The following is a 17370-nucleotide window of genomic DNA, read 5'->3' as shown; positions in this document are numbered from 1 at the left end:
TCTTCACTTTTCTGAAAAATGTTCCAACCAAAATCTCAATTGCTGATTATTTCATAAAACTTGACACTTTTCATAGAAACAGCTGTCCATGGACACGCAGCTTGGAAACTGTTCATGACAGTATTGATCACATTATTTGTTGGTAAATATGAAATATACACTAGAAATATCTTAATAAGTGGGGTTTTCCTAAAAATGAACAAGTATTACCCAGTAAGGATAACATGGCCTGCTGCTGACCTTCATTTGTTTCTTCCAATTGTTAATTTCTAGTAGGTTGAGATTCATTGAACCCAAACTCAGATCTCTGGTAAGCCACGTGGATGCATCTTTTTCTAGTGAAATGTGACGCCTTAGATGTCTGGGCCACCTGTGCCCACAATGGATTAAACACTCCTTACAGATAGCAATACTGTAGTGTGTTAAGTCATCCCAACTGATTGTCTGATCCAGGCTAAATACATATTTCATTCAATGCACAATTACAATAGGTTCACACAGTAGCCAGTGGATTAGTTACATCGTTTCTAATCAATAAGGACTTTGGTTCAATTCAAACATTAAATAGCTATCTAGTAATCCTGGTGATCTCCTACGCACACATAGTAATTGCATAATTACACAGATTCCCGAGAAGTCAGTAATTTACTATTTATCCTTATGATTAACAGCTGATTAAAGCATTTGACAATATTTGATGAACGATAAATCAAACATATTACCATGGTTACCAGATAACCATTTGTTACTGTCATTCCATTGTGGAGGAAAGTCACAATTATGAAAGCATGTTTATGGACAGAAATTCAGCTCCAGATATTACTTATTCTACTTAATAATTATCCAATTCGTTTATTTTTTTATCATGTCATATTAGCACACAGAAACTCCATTAATAAAATATATACAATAAATCCCATATTAAACATGCTAAACCTTTTGATGGCTTGTTCCTGCCCAGCTGCACTGTACAGCAACTATCTAAGTAGGAAAGTGTTTATCTTGAGTCTAGAGCAACAGGCCCTGGTATTACATGGGAGACCCCTGTCTGCAAGTTTCCCTGATCAAATTGACCCCGCTAGATGAGGAATGTGTTCCTTCACTCCAGTATCAAATCATCAAAATGAATGCTTGCAAATTCTATGCAGCTTGCTAGAAGGAATGAGCTGGAAAGCAAGCTAGCATGGTGAGTGAATACATTTCCAGTGGCCTGACAATAAAGTGGATGTCCCCCCAAGGTGGGGACTAAATTTAGCCAGATCTGAGGGCCCTGCATGCTAGAAAGATTGAGGTTAGACTTGACAACGTGACACAGATAGCAATGCCACTGACTAAACACAATGCCAGGCAGGCAGGCAGGCAGGCAGGCAGGCCGGCCAGCCGGCCTTCCAGCTAGGCGAACGTCTGCCTCTATCTCTCTACTAAACATTAGGCTAGACTGACTCTGTAGCCTTTTAGTTGTGAGGTATGCCAACCTACCAATAAACTCACTACTTCCAAAAAGTTGTTTCAAAAATCTACAAATGTTTGATAATGTTGACTTGGTAATTTTGGTTGTATTGTGTTACAGTGAGTGTTAAGTGCTGGCTTAATAATGTATAGGAGACTGTAAGCAAGTGTAGGCACTTATAGTTGTCTGTAGCCTGTCTGTGCTGCCTGCTTGACTGCACTCATCTCCCATCCTTGAGGACATACCGGCAAAGCTATGGGGACATCGCTTCTCCTATAACCCTTGATGCACCGGGGCAGTTGGATTGCTGTGTTTCCATGCAATATTTACACCGATGACCCTCTTGAAACAATGTATTGTGTATAAATGGCATCTGATGAATGACATATTGAACAACCATGCCATTCTCAGGAATTTATTTGAAGCTTAAAGTGATTTAAACCCAAATTTAGTGGTTATAAGTGCTTATAATACCATTGTTCCTAAAGGATGCTATTGATAGGAACAATTCCGTTTTCAGTATATTCTTTTTTCACAAAGAAACCCCTCAGTTTCAAGTGAAGACCACTGGAGATTTCGGGTTAGAACAGGTCCTCAGCATCCCATGTTTGTCACAAGAGGCGACCAAATGAATCCGGTGGTCAGACTCGGTGACAATGGTTGACGAGTCACCATACATGGACAGCATGGTCATGATGTCAATCACAGGATTAAGTGGTCCACACTCAATTACAGTAAACTACGGTTATAATGAACTCAAAGGGAACATTAGTTTTAGCTTTTTATAACCGTAATTCGTTATAAGCATATATACAGCATTTATACACCATTTGTACAGCAAATGGACGGGATCGAAACACATTTCGTTATATCCGTCAGTTCGTTATAAGCGTGTTCGTTATAACGAAGTTTACTGTATTTACAGTCTCCCGTCATATTGCTGGAATATTAGCTGCACTATATGTACTGTATTGTCTGTTGTCTAATGCCGCACTCAGCAATATTCCAGCTATATGGTGGTCTGTAAATAATCGCGTCTGCACCAGACAATCTAGTGATTCATATAAATAGCATCAATCCATGCACTTGGGATACGATGACATGCATCAACCAAGTCAGCGAGCCTGATCGACCGATCCTGTTAGTCGCCTCTTACGACTAGCATAGTCACTGCTGAAGACCTATTCTACCCCGGATCTTCACGGGTCAGCAAACCTAAACAAGAAAACTAAAGATAACTGAAAAAGGAATGAACAAGTAATATTCAATAAAACTTGACTAACCACCCACTCCTATCTGCCACCAACCCATACCTTCCTACACCCATATACCCGGAGAAATGTCCCACAAATTCACTAAACTACCCTTTATATTCCAACTAAGAATCTGTGTTTTACATGATCAACCGCTAGCTCTGAATCACTACATGAACAGTACTGTATTCTTTAAATATCACATTGTTTCAATGTAGAACCACAACAGATGGGGTCCTGAAGGCAAATTCAGCTGTATCTTCATCAAATCTACACATAACGTAAACAGCTCTATTACATCTGCATTAAAAACACAGTATATCTATCTCCATTCTACCATGATAAAATTAATCGCCAGCTCTTCTGAACATAATGCAGCAGCATGATAAGACCCCACCGTTGGAAAGTTAGAAGTACCTAATTTCAAGCAATCTTTTGTCCCATTTGAAATACACTCTCTCAGTCGATTTCTATGATGTTTTCTGTTCATAACATTGCCAAATGCATTGTTACACATACTCTGAATACTAATACGTATTAACCTACAATTGCCCTCACAGCGTTTTACGTGACGCACAAACGTGCGACCATTACGCAGCAATATTAAGATTGGACGCAGAAAAAAAATATACACCGTGTCCCGAGGCTTGCACGATAGTATTCATAGTACCAGCAATTGAGCATTTAGAGCGGCTACGTCTGTGTCATTTTATCCGTTTAACAAGGGTACTGTCCACATGATCATTCCTTTATTCGAGGCTCTAAAGTAATTATCAAAACGTACAGTACATTATACCATTTCAGTACTTTACAGGACCTCCTATTGCCTGCAGGGACCCTTAAAATTAATTTTTGTCTCATCATTATTTCAAAATGCCTACAACGATTGAGAAAGAAGTACTTTATATTAGCTTTCATGGTGATGTAGCCATCAAATCACCTGTTTCAATCAGGGGTGGTTACTGTAATTTGAAACCTCTGATTGACCAATCAGAATCATGTATTTTCCGAAGTCACGTTAGGATATGAAACAAACCCCACTGAGCATGGTTTATCAAAAGCACAATTTCACTGATTTCACTTACCTTTATAACACTTTGAACATAAACCTGATGTGTCACTAGACCTGCAAATAGAGAGAAAAACTTAGCATATATCATATGGTCACAGAACTCACATAAATAATGACAAATAGTGCCCTCAAAAACGTGGCTCGAAGTATCCATAAGTTCTATTAAACCCACTGTCATGCACACAGGTGTGTCAATTCCCCAGCTGTGTTAAACTTACACTCTGGTCCGAGCAAACTCTTGTTATATTTTATCACTATTTCAACTTGAAAGCTTCGAACTGGACAACATATCATGATATCAGTCATAAAGTTTAAAATACATTCAAACTTACCCTGATGAGTCAAACTCAAAATAAAATAAAAACAATTTCGCACAATTTGTATCACATATAAAAAACCTTTGACAAATGCTTCTGTTTATATTTCTTCTTAAATTAATGTTATTTACAAAACATTCATGATGTGGTACATCTGCTCTCTGTTGTCAGTAATAAGGTGGAGTCGGGGTTGTCGAACCCTGTATCAGTTAAACTACTTCTCTTTTCCCAAGGAGCTCGAGTTCACAGGGCTTGACTGTATATGAAGATAATCAAAGAAAACATACTTCTAAATACACTAACACCTTGAACATGGTTACCTCTCAAAAGGACATATTGGTCCCCAATTCTCAGTGCACACGTTCTTCAGGCTGCAAGCTGTGGTTAGGCCACAAAAAATGATTATGTGTTTGTAGGAACCGTCATCTCATTTTCTAAAAACAAATTATTTTTTGTGTGTTGTGATTTTATAAGACTCAAAAGAAGATGAAATATTTAGCAACAAAAATTATCAGTTAAGTAAAAAATGTCTGCAAATTAAGAAAGATGGCATATACTGTAAACAACAAAATAGGTCCTTTCCAAGTGGCGGGTGGTTATAGAAAACAAATCTTCCTTTTAGTGTTTCATGGTGTTTAGGCCCAATGTCTTACCTTTCATACCCTAAGATGTGGGCAGCTGTTTTAGATCATATATGGGAATAACTTAATAACCATTGATCAAAAATGCAACTGTAAAAATGGGCAAAACCCACCTATTGACACATTATTGTCAAGGATTGGACTGTTTCAACAAAACCATCAGACTGTCCGGAACAGCTGATGACAGAAATTACCGATTTCACGTGTTCCATTTCAGCAAGGTATTTGCCTGGTAACAAAGCACAATACAACACATGTCATGTTTGCCTGAAACCTAGCTGACAAGTGTCTCTTTGTTAGGGGAAATATGACAATCTCACCAATAGTGTTGGGAAACCAAGCCGAAGCATCCAAAATATGCTATGGCATTCATGATGCATGTGCAGCCCCTGTTGACTCAAACCTCTGCCAGTCCACTTGCTCGACTTGATCGGCATAGCTGGGAGGGGGGATTTAACCAGTTCTATCACTTTACCTGTCCTGGGGACACTCAATAATTTTTTGGGGAGGGTGGGGGGTGGGGGGGGGGGTGAGGTGAGGTGAAATGGGGTTAAACGTCACGTCCAAGATTATTGCACTTATATAGCGACGTGCGTGTTCTTGTGTGTGTTTGTGTGGCTGCTTGTACTAGTCTGGACTGATGCTGATTTATCGTGCTAATTCACTGAGATACCATGCCGCAGTTTAACATGAATACCCCACTCAGACACAGTATACTGACTCCAAGACCACCAGTCCTTGTTTTAGCCCCTTAATGCCAAGCGCCAGACAGGGTAACGACAAGTACCATCTTTTAATGTTTTTTGGTATGACGTTGTCTGGAATCGAACCCCGGACCTTCCGCTTTCCGGGCGGACACTCTACCACTAGACCACGGAAGCGGTCTGGGGGTGGCGGGTGTCCAAGTCATGAACATTGGTGTACCAGGCTGGTAACGTGGCATGTTTCACTTGATTTCAAAGAATTTTACTGATGTCATATCATTGCATCAGAAGCATTAAGCCCACCAGAAATGTTGATTTCAATGTTACATTGTAATAAAATAACCTCAGACACCCTGAACGTTGACTGTATTTCTTACAAGAATAGAAAAGTCAGTGAGATGTAATATGCAAATTACAATCTTGATAGGCTAAATTATTCAAAGTTTATTATGAATTTTATTACAGAAAACAACCGTGCAGAAGGTGTATATTATTGCCTTGTACCTATTATTGAAAAAGTTTTAATTTCATTTTTCACAGCTCGGTCTCTGAAAACAGATTTAACTTCTTATGTATGCTTTCAATTTTGTAAAGTTCCTAGATTGCTTATTATGGAAAATACGGTATCTACTTTTTGCAATGTAAATTACTTGCATCCATTCTCTATTCAAATGCGCACAAAATTGCAATATTTTGAGTCTAGTAAAACCCTGTGAGATGAATATGTGGTACATGTTGCAGTATAAAGGCAATGTCTACCCTGCACACATAAGAGTGTGAGTGAGTGAGTTGGGTTTAACGCCACTTTTAACAGTATTCCAGTTATATCACGGCGTGTCAGCTTAATGTGGGAGGAAAGCCCGAAGTGATGCAGGTCTCAGACGTTTACCACTTCGGTTAAACCCACGAGCACGGGTATGGTGCTGACAAACCTAGAAACATAATCGGGGCTCTGCACAGCGAATCCCGGCGCCTTAGACGACTGGGCCACCCGTGCCCCCTGCACACATAAGAAGCCAAATCATGATAAATGACTATCAAGGTTGAACCAGTACATCATATAACCATCCATTAGGTTCAGTGGCGTGCAGCTATTTCTTCCACCGTTTAGCATGGGTAAATTATGGATTTGCACAAGTTGCTGTATGTTTGTGCGTTATGATTCATCAATAGGTTATCAATCCGCAGTCCCAGTTCAATGAAAGACAAAAGTCAACAAAACTTGTACAAGCTTCTAGGGCAACAGTTGATGGAAAATGATACTGTTTTCAATGTTCATTCTATTTTGGATATTGAAGTAAGCGCAGTAAAAGTGGATGTGGGTGTATTCAGTGCATGTGAAACTATAAATTGATCAATGAGAAATGTAAGTACTGTATATCACCGTCTAAAAAACGACACCACCTAGAAGAATCCCCACCCCGACCCCCCCACAAGCCTTCAAAATTGATGCCAATGTATATACCCTGTGTATGAAGAAAATCGGAATGAAGCAGATTACCAGTGCATATACAATCCCTACATTTGCAATAAAAACATTGTTTGTTTTCCACAGAAAGAAATGATGATTTCAGGGAAACAAACAGATCACACTGTGTACTCTGAACATTTCTATGACAACAGAGGCATGCTGATAACACAGTCTCATAATAATGAGGCCTGAAAATGTTAACAAAACACTTCAATAACATGCATTGTATTGTGATGCAAATAGTATCATACATAATAAACTATTTATAATGATAATGGAATACTCAGGCAACAATATTGAGAGAATTCATATATATTATCTGATTAATACATCAATATTCAATGTATTCACAATTTGAGAATATTCCTGAAATTCCTCATAGTTTGTCAAGCTTATAAAGGTCCAGATATTCTGACTATGAAATGCTTATTTGGAAAGACTGCATCTATGCATGAACATCATGATAATGATGATTGAAATATATCAATAACATTACTGTCCCCTTGCATGTCTAGGCCATTCTCTGTAATAGTGGGCGAGTTGGGCTTTTCTCCACCAGAATGGGCTTTGTACACTGGGCCCATGAAGGGAATCAAACCGGGCCTCAGGTGGGCTGGGCAAACGCTTTACCTACTAGACTATCACTGCCCCCATTCAGCCATTCGGTATTTTCAGATTTTTATAAGGTCTAAATGCATTACCGTAATTGACGTAATAAGCGCCCAGGGCGCTCTCAAAATTAGAAATCGGGGGCTCTTATTAGAATATTATTTTGGTGAAAAAACAGAGTTGAAAGATAAATTTTGTGGTTTATGCTGACAGCCTGAAATGTTTATATACGACAGATATATTTTTCCAGAATTGAAATGCCCATAATTAAGGGTGCATATAACACACGAGTGCATATTATATGCGAATAAATAAGTCTTGTGTACATTGATCAATCGGAAGGGGTCCTAATTGGGATTGTTCACTAGCCAATATATTAGCAAATATCGCCTTGGGCGCTTATTAGAGCGGGGTGCTTATTACATCAAATAAGGTAAATGTTATATTTTACCACCAACATCTGCCGCACATCATCTTATTGTCCAACTGTACTAGTAGTCACTCATTACGAGAGAACGAGATGTTGACATCACTTCCAAAACAAAACTAGCGTGGGAATGGGTCTAGGGTATTTACCAGTATCATAATAGAGTGACAGTCAATATAAAAAATACCAGCCCAAACTTAGCATCATTTTCTTTAGATTTTAGTTGACACAATAATTTGAAGCATTGAGTGAGTGAGTTGGGTTTAACGCCACTTTTAACAGTATTCCAGTTATATCACAGCGTGTCAGCTTAATGTGGAGGAAAGCCCAAAGTGATGCAGTTCTCAGACGTTTACCACTTCAGTGAAACCCATGAGCATGGGTATGGTGCTGACAAACCTAGAAACATAAACAGGGCGAACCGGGATTCGAACCCACAATCATAGGTTTCTGGCGTGCCCAAGGGATGCAACTCTGCACAGTGAATCGCGGCTCCTTAGACGACTGGGCCACCCGTGCCCCCTGAAGCATTGAACTGATACAGTAGTTGGTACATGAAGTGACAGCCAGTCCTACTATTGAGACCACCTCATCTCTAGTCTGTGCAGCTTTTACAAGATTCGGGCACTTGAGACTTTACTGCCCCAGAATCCCTATAGGGGCAAACAAATGGAATGACATAATCTACTACAGCTTACTCTAAATGAATTATTTTCAGAATAATTCACTCAATCAGAAACCCAGATGATACAACCTGATCTGATTACATTTACGCCCTCGTATCCACTGATATGATATGAATAATGATGACATATTAGTTCTTTTGATAATCTTATCAATATGGTTACCAGGGTAACGGTTAACCATATTTTAACTGCAATTGGGTAAAATAAATACATTTGGTCTGCTTGCTACTACTAGTAACATGTACGGTTGACACACAATACATTACTACAAATCGACCCATGAAGATTCTTGGGTAGAATAGGTCTTCAGCAAACCATGCTTGCCGTAAAAGGCAACAATGCTTGTCGTAAAAGGCGACTATCGGGATCTTGTGGTCAGACTCGCTGGTTTAGTTGATGCATGTCATCCTATCCCAATTGTGTGTATCTATGCTCATGATGTCCATCACTGGATTGTCTGGTCTGACTCAATTATTTTCAGACCGCCGTCGAATAGCTGGAATATTGCTGAGTGCGGTGTTAAACAACAAACAAACAAACAAACAAACAAAACAAATCACTTTGAAAAGCTACTTATTGATCGCCTTTCTATTTTTGTCAAATGCCACACTCGGCAATATTCCAGTTATATGACGGCAACTCCAAATAATCAAATCTGGATCAGACAAACCACTGATTGATATTATGAGCAATGTACCACTCCATCAGGTAAGAAAACATACAACTTACATACGTACAACTAGACAACAAGTAACATACAGACAATTGGATGAGTGAGTTGGTTTTACCGCCGCTTTTAACAGTATTCCAGTTATATCACAGCGTGTCAACTTAATGTGGGAGAAAAGCCTGAAGTGATGCAGGTCTCAGACGTTTACCACTTCGGTGAAACCCACGAGTACGGGTATGGTGCTGACAAATCTAGAAACATAATCAAGGCGAACCGGGATTTGAATCCATGATCATGGGTTGAAAGCATGCCCAAGGGACGCAACTCTGTACAGCTATTCGAGGCGTCTTAGACGAAGGGGCCACCCATGCCCCTCCCCCGACAATTGGATGAAGCCAAATATACAGTAAGGATAAAAATTAAAAGGACTCCATGCATGTTGTGACAAGCTGATTGGATCCTAATCAAAATAGTCTATTGCTTGATTAGATCTATTACCTGTTGTCAATGTTTATCTGCTGTTTAAAACAACAAATCAATCATATATGGATCTCATCACAGTTTTGTCACTTAAGCTTGACAAGTGTAAGAATCTATATCAAAATGTTGCTATATGCAATAAACAAGAAGTTGGTTGCTTGGTTTGTTGTTTGACGCCCACTCAGCAATATTCCTGCAATATGATGGCGGTCTGTAAATAATCGAGTCTGGACTAGACAATCCAGTGATTAATATCATGAGCATCGATCCACACAATTGGGATCGACAACATGCATCAAACAAGTCAGAGAGCCTGACCACCCCCTTCGGTTAGTCGCCTCTAACGACAAGCATAGTCACCTTTTACGGCAAGCATAGTCACCATTTACGGCAAGCATGGGTTGCTGAAGACAAATTCTACCCCGGATCTTCACAGGTCATAAACAAGAAGTGGTTATCCATGAAGTTGTATGTTTTCTTACTGTCTCACTGACTTCTAGAATGCCTATTCACGCAATCAGGGTACAATGACCACAGTCAACAGCCTGAATACCATATCTTAATAGCAGCATAGATGGCTGGAGACCTAGTCTCACCCCAAAACCCCACAGAGGTATTGATGCTGAAACACCTTGAAAGCAATAGTAATAGGGGCAAGACGTTGCTCCTTAGACTCAAAGAGTGTTAAATTTTGGTATTTCCATAGCACAGGCACTGCCTTTGGAACACCAGAATAATATCAAGCTACATCATTTTGCAGTCTGGATTTAATAAGCTTTGTTGTTTGTAGGTGGCAGTCACTTGGGCTAGATAAACTAGTGCTTGATATTATAAGCACTATCCTATGCTGCCGGGGTTTAATGACATGCTATCAACCAAGTTACCATGTCTGACCACCCGATCCATTTTAGTCGCCTTTCACCACAAGAAAAGGTTCGGACATTGTTCCAATCATATCTGGAATGTCAGCTTGATGTAAAAGGAAAGCTGTAAGGGATTCAGGTCTCAGACGTTTACCACTTTGGTGAAACCCACAAACATGGGTATGGTGCTGACAAACCTAGAAACATAATCAGGGCGAACCGGGATTTGATGCCATGATCATGGGTTGAAGGCATGCCCAAGGGACGCAACTCTGTACAGCGAACTGTGACCAGAGAGCTACCTCTGCCCCTTAGGGACCTTTGAAACTAGTGTGTGATTGAATAGGATATTACAATTTACAGGGCTCCAGATAATTTTTGAGCCATTGAGACATTTACTCACATCTTAATATTCACATTGGGTATTGATAGTTTCTTTGGGTATTCAATATATTTTACTCTCTTGGGTCCAGTCAATATGGTTTTGTAAACTGATGAGTAGGCTTTTCTGAAAATAATTTGACTTCTATGCTGTTTAAGGTAACTTCTAATTAGCATATGTCCATGCGCTGCCCCAAGTGAATCACATGTCGCATACAATAAGCAAGATGTTGCACATACGTGCATTATTCACTGCAGTAGAGTTCATGTGTACTGATGCCAGCATTCAGCATGTTCAGTCAGGAAATAAATCTCTAAAAAGACACATCCATGTACATGAAGTACACAAGCTGAAAAAGCTACATCAGGTAATTATGTACTGTGTTGTTTTTATACTATTGGGTTATTGAATTTCATGCATATTTGTACGCAAACAACTCTGAATTAATTTGGTTATGGTAAGTCAGTCTGTGTACCTAGAGTTCTGGGATATTACGTCACATTCAAGGATCACTACATGATCATAGTAAACAAATGGTCAGGATTGTTAACTGGTAAGGTGTCTGCATCGTATGCAAAATCGGAAACAGACCCATGCACAACATTTCCTGGGTGCCCAAACCATTTCCAGCTACTCTAATAACAAAGTTATATCCACTTCCAGTTTGGAACATGTTATATGTAGTTTAGCTTCAAAACAAGAAAGTCCCATGCCTCTAGCTATCTTAATTAGAGTTCTACATGCACTTTCAGCTTAGCATAATAACCTTGACCCTAAATTTGACCTAATCATATGTGAGAAAATTTCCAGCAGAAAATACATGTTTATCATTCAATATTCTGAATGCAAAAGTTACCCAGTGCATGTACTGCCATAAGGAAATGACAAATCTTTTGAAAGTAGCATCGTCCAAAAATGGACGATATAACAAGCTTAAACAAGAACCGGCTGATTGCAGAATGAAGGCTTGCTGTCATCTTAAATCAGAATCCGAGATTGAAAATATTAATAATGACTAGGCTTACAATATTCACATCAGCCTGCCAAATATCAAGTTTTTGACATTTTACAACTGGCAACTTATTTTTAGAAAAGAAATCAAATGCTGTGATTAGTCAGAACATATTTAATCAGAAAGATTCAGGAACTCTCATTTCCAATCAAAATCAGTTATGACCTTAAAAGGATAAATAAGGCAAATTTGTTGAGATAGTGTTCTTCTTGTTGACAAATGAAGGATCAGAAATGGGGCAAATCGGATCATCTGATCCTGGCAGCTAAGGGACACAACTCTGTACAGCAAGATGTGGTACCATAGACAAGAGTAAGTGAGAGAGTGAGTATGGATTTACGCCGCTTTTAGCAATATTCCAGCAATATCACGGCGGGGGACACCAGAAATGGGCTTCACACATTGTACCCATGTTGGGAATCGAACCCGGGTCTTCGGCGTGACGAGCGAATGCTTTAACAACTAGGCTACCCGACCGCCCCACCATAGGTAAGAGAAACACCAGTGTCCCTCAGATGCTTGAACGATGAACATGATAATTATCATGGTTATGTATATTACAATACCTTGGAGTAAACAACCTCATCTCACAGGAAAACAATAAACAGTTGAGTTTTTTTAAAAAGGAGCAATAGTTTTGGTAAACATGGTAAAGGTCTTGAATTTCATAACACTGATCACTGTTCTTCAATAGCTTACATACAGATTGTGTTATACACATGTTATAAGCATGATAAGATTTCAGTTCTTGTTAAACCATCAACATGATCAAGCGTATGGAAAGTATCTGCATTTCCTCATGCAATATAGTGTTCACCATTAAGCATGAAAGGTGTCCTCATCTTGACCCCAATGTTAACAGTTAAACAATCCTAAAGATTTACAGGGGATTTAGAGGGTCCCTAGATTTAGATTCAAAGGACTCCAGGAGCCCCGCCCCTTAATTTTGAACATTGGGTATTCTGATTTATCTGCACATGCAGGACATTCCTTCACAAAAGAAATGAACTTGAAAATATCAGTATCAATATCAGTTGTCATGAATGAGTTGGGCTTTACCATGTTTACGTTGCTTTCAGCAATAATCCAATAAGCCCTCGGCACAAGACACCAGAAATGTTTGTTTGTTTGTTGTTTAACGCCACACTCAGTGATATTCCAGCTATATGGCCGCGGTCTGTTACTAATAGCATTTGGACAGACAATCCAGTGATTGACATCATGAGCATCAATCTAGACAATTGGGATATGATGACATGCATCAGCCAAGTCAGCGAATCTGACCACCTTATTCTGTTAGTCGCCTTTAACATCAAGCATAAGTTGCTGAAGACCAATCCTAACACTGATCTACACAGGCGATACAAGAAAGGGCTTCACACATTGTACCTATGTGGGGATATAAACCCCGATCTTTGGGGAGATGAGCAAACACGTTAAACACTGGGTTACTCCAATACTCTATATTCTCAACATGAACACTATGGAAAATGTTTGATAGAAATCTGATTACCGGGTATCAAGCCACTGAAATGTATGCTGAAAACTATTTCCCTGTGCCAAAGAAGTAATACGCTCAGGCTCTTGGCTGCCCTAGCAAGTTCGGCTGAAATCATTCTGTCTAAACACTCCCAAATCCACAATATTTATCTGCAAACACAAAATTAATTATCATATAATGGTTACCCTCATATACACAGAGTGAGAGAGTATGGTTTAATGCTGTTTCAGTTATAAAACTACTCAACTGTATAAACACTGCCTCATACCTATATACATGCTTGTCAACCATACTCTGTACATCACTTGCTACATAATCTGTTAGAACCTACACCGTCGAAACGTCGCTCCTAATTGTAATAGAGAAGTTGTTCATCCATATATCTTATCTTTACTTATAAAACTCATATCACAGCACGTCAATTTGATGTGAAAGGAAAGCCTGTGATGCAGGTCTCAGACATTTCCACTTTGGTGAAACCCGTGAGCAAGAAAGCTAGAAACAAGCAGACGAATCTGAGATTCAAACCCATGATCATAGGTTTCTTGCTTACCTCAGGAAGGATGCAACTATGCAGAGCAAATTGATGACTTGGCCACCTGGGTCCCAATTACACAGAGACACTTTCTCAGTTTGACTCTAGTCACTAATTAAAACGTCTAGACCTAGAATGAAAGGTGCTGATATTATGCAGCATATTTCCTCTTCAAGCAATGTTAGAAATAAAAGTCTCGCTGTTATCTAGAGCCATTAACAAGATTAATATTTAAGTAATTCTATTCCACTACATAATAACAACACTTCATAAATAAAAAGCATCGAAGACAATACGAGGGAAACAAGGTAAAGGAAAGACCATAACATTGTGATAAAGATTACAGAAAGAAAATTGCAGTAAACCTAAGGAATGTTTATCGTATTTTGGGAAATTCACGAATCAAAGCAATATGTAACGCATGTACACTTTGTTTTTAACAGTTGAAGCAAGAGAATTTTTAAAGCATCATTTTTGCGAACTAAACATGCTAAAGTTGTAGTCGTATTATTATTGAAGGAAAATTGGAGTGAAGGGTAAACACCCTTTTTAGAAACAAAACAAAGATATCAAGAGAGGGGTAAAATAACTCAATGGACACTATGGTATGTTTCTGTTGACAGGACCAAGGATAAGGATGTCGATCGCAGTACAAAGTTTGTTTGACTTTGCATTTAACAACACTGGTCATTCTAATCCCGTGAAGATTCAGGTTAGAATAGATCTTCAGCAACCCATGCTTGCCCTAAAAGGCAACTGCTTGTCGTAAGAGGCGACTAACAGGATCGGGTCGTCAGGCTCGTTGACTTGGTTGATGCATATCATCATATCCCAATTGATGTCGATGTCCATGATGTTAATCACTGGATAGTCTGGTTCAGACTTGATTATTTACAGACCACAGTCATATAGATGGAATATTGCTGAGTGTGGCGTTAAACAACACACAAACAAACAAACATGGCCATTCTATGTTAACTGTTTAACTTTAAGGCAGCTGGGGGCAAAACAAGACTGCAACTGTTAACATGGTTAATGTTCACGCATGTCATATTTTTCACTTCTGTGAAATGCAAACCGAGTTATGACTACTAACATAATACAGTCGGTGTAGCAATTTTTCTTTTTCTTTTCTCATGCATGAAAAATATTCGTTTCACAAAATGTTAGAAACTGCATCACATCCACAGTTAGACACGACTCCTTATACTCCAAGTTACAAGAAGTAGATCCTTATTTGGAAAATCCATGTGACCACAAAACACTCGGCTCTCAAGTTTTTGTCCATACAGTTCACGCTCATTTAATTTTTATATTCTTTTGCCTCTAAAATGCACACTTGTGAGTGCTCGCTAACAAATAAAGAAGCTGCCAAAGGCAGAAAATAGGGAATATCTATGTCCAATAACTGTACACAATCTCATGGTGACTGAGGGTTAAACTACATCATTGTCAAGTTTTTGTCTTTGGAGTGTATAAACAAGGAGTGTAGGGCTGGGATGAGTCCAAATTTACTACCCGGGTACCCCCCAACCTATTAGTGAGTGAGTGAATTAGGTTTAACGCCGCTTTTAACAGTATTCCAGTTATATCGCGGCGTGTCAGCTTAATGTGGGAGGAAAGCCCGAAGTGATGCAGGTCTTAGGCGTTTACCACTTCGGTGAAACCCACGAGCACGGGTATGGTGCTGACAAACCTAGAAACATAATCGGGGCGAACTGGGATTCGAACCCACAATCATAGGTTTCTGGCGTGCCCAAGGGACGCAACTCTTCACAGCGAATCGTGGCGCTTTAGACGACTCGGCCACCCGGGTCCTACTGTGGGTACCCGGGTCCTACTCAGTACCCACCCGACCCAGGTACCTGAGTTACCCGTCCCAGCCCTAGAGGAGTGCATCTCATATGATATATCATGTATATGAACTCAAAATAGTTGTTTCCCCTTCCTCATTATATCAGAGGCTGTGAAGTTTTGATAATGAAAATGAAACAGCCATTAGCAGACAATATACATGTCTTATATAGGTTGCTGTTTTTACATGCTAAACTTGCTCAACTTCTCAACATGATATGCGTATTACTTGCTTCGATCTTGTCAGTTTCAGATGTCATGAACAAATAATGAAAGAAACTTGGTTTGAATCCATAGCAAATAAAAAATGTTAGCTATATTAGTTTTTATCAAACAGTAAATTAGAAATGAGCACAATGATGACTGATTCTGGTAATGAGTTGAGTGTAAGGAATTATTCATTGCATAATATGCACTCATGATAAACACAACACAATCACCAAGGGTTATCATTAGGAAGAGATTGTAAATTTGATAACCTATAACATTAACAGGAAATGACATTACCTAATTGTCAAATGGATATAATGTTATCATTGGTCATGGTTTTATGGTTTTATTAAGTCTTGTCCGACGGACCATCTCTTACTTTTCTTGAGCAAATGTTCCCCAAATATACTACTATTACTATTTAACGAATAATTTACATTATAGCGTCTTACAAGAGAAAAACACAGATGTTTATTTATTTATTTGCAAGTTCACAATAACCATAGACTGTTTAGAAATAACGTATCACAGCGAATGTAAAATATGGAATCACAGCAAATTAAAACAGCAAATATCATATAATGAGATAGGTAGTCCGTAACCACAACGACAGCTAAACCTTAAGGGACACTCAAGACAGGGACCCCAAAACTGCAGTTGACATAGAGTGTGAATACTTGTTAACTAAATCATGGTCTCTGATCAAAGATCACTTTGAGTATTTCTTATAAACAGCGTCCAAGGTTTAGCACTTGTATAAATTGACAAATCAAATCAAGACTAATATTAATAACTATACTTGATGAACATAAGGGCGGGTGTACCAGAAGAGATGGTCACTTCTTCATTAAATGAACATTTTGACAGTTAAAAATCATTAGGACTCATATCGTCTATAAACACTAATTGGGCTCAGTGAAAAAAAACATGCAACACTGATAAAGGCAAGCATACAACTAATCATGATACTCGTTAATGCACTGAAATCATAGAGAAGAAAGTAAACAAACAGTCTCTCCCCAAAGACGTTACGCTTCGCTGCGTTAGGCTGACACTCTGAAAGTCCCCACCTCCGGTCAAAACATGCGAGAACAGGCATTTTGATTCGGTCGGAAATGGAGTTTCTGGATCAGATATCCTTACCTTAATATGGAAAACGTGATAGTAATACATTGCTTGTAAACCACAAGCCAATGAAAGGTCGCAAATCGTCACAAATATACTCTAGTAACG

General features: G+C 39.0%; 1 protein-coding gene across 1 annotated transcript in view; it reads right to left on the bottom strand.

Moving 5' to 3' along the window:
* The window catches only part of LOC124148750 (AN1-type zinc finger protein 3 homolog), a 35395-nt gene that overhangs the window by 17742 nt on the left and 283 nt on the right, over positions 1-17370 (bottom strand). Inside the window, exon 2 of the mRNA XM_046520017.2 lies at positions 3789-3829. Coding sequence (XP_046375973.1) covers positions 3789-3829 — 41 coding nt within the window. The remainder of the gene's footprint in view (positions 1-3788; positions 3830-17370) is intronic.

Source organism: Haliotis rufescens, unplaced genomic scaffold (assembly GCF_023055435.1).
Source record: "Haliotis rufescens isolate VD_foot unplaced genomic scaffold, xgHalRufe1.0.p SCAF_3, whole genome shotgun sequence".
NCBI lineage: Eukaryota > Metazoa > Mollusca > Gastropoda > Lepetellida > Haliotidae > Haliotis > Haliotis rufescens.
The sequence above is the reverse complement of the archived record's forward strand: the minus strand, read 5'-3'. Positions and strand labels throughout refer to the sequence as shown.